We start from the raw sequence: 3,799 nt of genomic DNA on the forward strand, positions 1-3,799 counted from the left end.
ATATTAAGCAGATCGCATGTCAATATTAAAAAAAAAGAACAAAAATGGCTGCATCTGCATCTGCATCTGCACATGGTGCACATGCTTACTTTCATCGACATGGCTCCCCTCGAGAGTTCCTTGCTTCCAAAGCAAAATGCCTCGAAATACTAATCATGCGTACGGATGCGAATCTCCAGTTTTGAATTTTGCCTTTGCAACCGGAAGCAAGAGGGATCTCGATCCAGCGCCGCACGGACAACAAGGCAAACCACGACCTATTGCTGTACGAACCAATAATTCTTTCATCATTTCCACGATCCATGGATCGCCATGGACGTCAGGTATGGCCTATGCAGGTTAAGCCTTCTAGATGAAGATGAACCACGCAATATATAGGCCGCCGTGCAGGATGGTGCCACACAACACACATCCAATCAACGCACATCACTTCCCCTTATAACAGAGTTAAACCATGGAGAAGGCATACATTGCCATCCTCTCCTTCGCCTTCCTCTTCCTGCTCCACTACATTCTAGGCAAGGTCAGCAATGGCAGGCGCAGCAAGGGCCCCGTCCATCTGCCGCCGAGCCCCCGGGCCATCCCATTCCTCGGCCACCTCCACCTCCTGGAGAAGCCGTTCCACGCCGCTCTGTGCGGCCTCGCCAAGCGCCTCGGCCCGGTCTTCTCGCTGCGCCTCGGCTCGCGCCGCGCCGTGGTCGTCTCCTCGGCGGAGTGCGCCAGGGAGTGCTTCACGGAGCACGACGTGATCTTCGCCAACCGGCCCCAGTTCCCCTCGCAGCTGCTCGTGTCCTTCGACGGCATCGCGCTCTCCACGTCCAGCTACGGCCCGCACTGGCGCAACCTCCGCCGCGTCGCCGCCGTGCAGCTGCTCTCTGCGCACCGCGTCGCCTGCATGTCGGGCGTGATCGAGGGCGAGGTGCGCGCCATGGCGCGCCGGCTTTTCCGGGCCTCCGTGGCGTCCCCCGGCGGCGCCGCGCGGGTCGAGCTGAAGCGGAGGCTCTTTGAGCTCTCCCTCAGCGTGCTCATGGAGACCATCGCCCAGACCAAGGGGACCCGGTCGGAGGCCGACGCCGACACGGACATGTCCGTGGAGGCCCAGGAGTTCAAGAAGGTGGTGGACGAGATCATCCCGCACATCGGCGCCGCCAACCTGTGGGACTACCTGCCAGTGCTGCGGTGGTTCGACGTGTTCGGAGTGAGGAACAAGATCCTTGCCGCGGTGAGCAGGAGGGACGCCTTCATGCTGCGTCTCATCGACGCCGAGCGCCGGAGGCTTGAAGACGGCGGCGCCGAAGGCGACAAGAAGAGCATGATCGCCGTGTTGCTCACTCTGCAGAAGACGGAGCCGGAGGTGTACACCGATACTATGATCACGGCTCTCTGTGCGGTAAGTCTTCCAATAACACTCGGTGAATTCTCTGCAGAATTACTCACGTCACGATCTCATCAATAACACTCGTTTTCTCACTGAACTCTGCAGAATTTGTTTGGGGCTGGGACGGAGACCACGTCGACGACGACGGAGTGGGCGATGTCGCTGCTGCTGAACCACCCGGCGGCGCTGAGGAAGGCGCAGGCCGAGATTGATGTGGCCGTGGGGACCTCCCGGCTGTTGACCGCCGACGACGTGCCGCGGCTCGCCTACCTGCAGTGCATCGTGAGCGAGACGCTGCGGCTGTACCCGGCGGCGCCGATGCTGCTGCCGCACCAGTCGTCCGCGGACTGCAAGGTGGGCGGCTACAACGTGCCGAGCGGCACGATGCTGATGGTGAACGCGTACGCCATCCACCGGGACCCGGCGGCGTGGGAGCGGCCGCTGGAGTTCGTCCCGGAGCGGTTCGAGGACGGGAAGGCGGAGGGGCGGTTCATGATCCCGTTCGGGATGGGCCGGCGGCGGTGCCCCGGGGAGACGCTGGCGCTGCGGACCATCGGCATGGTGCTGGCCACGCTGGTGCAGTGCTTCGACTGGGAGCGCGTCGACGGCGCGGAGGTGGACATGACGGAGGGCGGCGGGCTCACCATCCCCAAGGCCGTGCCTCTCGAGGCCGTGTGCAGGCCGCGCCCGGCCATGCGCGACGTGCTTCAGAGCCTCTGATGATCCAACTTCGTTCTTGGCATCATAAAATGCATGGACTGGTGGCGTGCTGATGTAGTAGTAGTAAATAAACTTGTGACCTTGTGTGAGCAGAGTCAAGCTAGCTATCATCATATGTAAATTACAGGTACGTGTCAGGGTTTATGTAAGACAGTTTGTCTAATTCACATCTACTAGATGTTTCCTAAAGATGTCACATCTAAGCTCCCATAAATAAAGCAGCAACAAAAAAATAAAAAAATGCTGGGACAAAAAAAAATAGACTATAAACATAGTGGATATCAGGTTAGGTGTGACATAACTATGTCACATCTAGATGTGTCCTAAACAGACCCTTTGTAAGAACTAGCTAAGAGCAACTCTAGCAGACCCCGCATCCGACCGGCCCGCAAAACGTGTTTGCAGTTCATGGAAAAATGCCTTTGCGAGCCGGCGCGGACGGCCGCAGTTGCAGACCCCACATAATGGACCCGTAAAAAGGGATATTCGCGGAATATGCTTTTTTACGGGCCGGCTTTGCAGGGTCTGATCTGGCGCAGCTCCTCCTGACCCGAAAACCCTAAATTTACACCTTAATTTGATCTAGCATAATGTATTTCTTTACTTTTTCAACAACATTGGATACATAAGACATCACCAAATCTTTGCTAGAATAGCAAGACCAAAAAAACAAGAACCACAAGTATGCATTTTAGAAGATTTCCAACTTCCATAACTCCTCCCACAAGTTGGACTAATATCTTCTCCATGCATTCATTGTTTATCTGCGGAATCTTGATCTTGCATTCTTCTTTCTTCATCTTTCGTTCGAAAGAAGTAGGCGTTGCTTCCCCTCTAGTTGCACATGCAGCCGCATCATTGCCTTCGATTCTACTAAGGAGTGCACCAACATCTATTAAGTTTCTTTCTATCAATAAATCAATGTATTGGTCTTCCAAAAATCAAAATGAGCATTCATCTTCCTACACAAAAGAATGAGCATGTTCAAAGAAATGAGCTATTGCAATTGAACCAAAGAAAGAGCTATCAAAATGAGCTACCGCAAGTGCACGTACCCCGTCGTTTTCGCACTTGAAGAACATCCATCTGGGGTGCTTCGGCGTGCCCGAGGTTAGCCGCAGCACTGTCCGCGTGCAGCCGCAGCACTGTCCGCGTGCAGTCGCCGCACTGTATGAGCGACATCGGCGAGCCAAAGAGCCACTGCGCGAGTGCCGAGCCTGGTGGACGGCCGGACGAATCCATGCCCGCAAACCGTCGGCGACAGCGGGAGGACGAACCCGTACCTGCATGCGGCGATGCGCCCTTGCCGGGGCTGTGGGAGATGCTCCCCGACCACTCCATCGCTTGGCGCAGCCACCGGCGACCGGAAAAGCCAAATCCGGCGGCTCGCGATGAAGTTCCGCAGATCCGCAAAATCCGGCGGCCCGCCGGCGCAAGGGGGGAGAGGGGAGGCCTCGTGCGTGTAGCGGCCTTTCGGCGAGCTCCTGCCGGCTGCTCTCGCCGGAATCTTGGGTGGCGGCCCGGCGGCGACGCGAGGGGGGGAGGGGAGGTGGTTGGTGGGGAAAGCGCGGGCTGAAATGTCCTCCCATCAACCGCTTACCGCTTATATGCAGGGCACCGCGACAGCGAGGTGAAAACCTGCGAGTACACGGGATTTTGTCGTGCCCCTTAATTTTTTTTACGGACCGGGGTGAGATGCGG

The 3,799-nt window shown here is 56.9% G+C and overlaps 1 protein-coding gene across 1 annotated transcript; it reads left to right on the forward strand.

Moving 5' to 3' along the window:
- Positions 1–418: 418 nt before the first annotated feature.
- Positions 419–2,252, forward strand: LOC123107860 (cytochrome P450 81Q32). Its single transcript, XM_044529763.1, has 2 exons — positions 419–1,390; positions 1,484–2,252. The coding sequence occupies exons 1-2, from the start codon at positions 455–457 to the stop codon at positions 2,096–2,098; spliced, it is 1,551 nt and encodes a 516-aa protein (XP_044385698.1). The 5' UTR covers positions 419–454; the 3' UTR covers positions 2,099–2,252.
- Positions 2,253–3,799: the final 1,547 nt, after the last annotated feature.

This window comes from Triticum aestivum, chromosome 5A, assembly GCF_018294505.1.
Source record: "Triticum aestivum cultivar Chinese Spring chromosome 5A, IWGSC CS RefSeq v2.1, whole genome shotgun sequence".
Taxonomy (NCBI): domain Eukaryota; kingdom Viridiplantae; phylum Streptophyta; class Magnoliopsida; order Poales; family Poaceae; genus Triticum; species Triticum aestivum.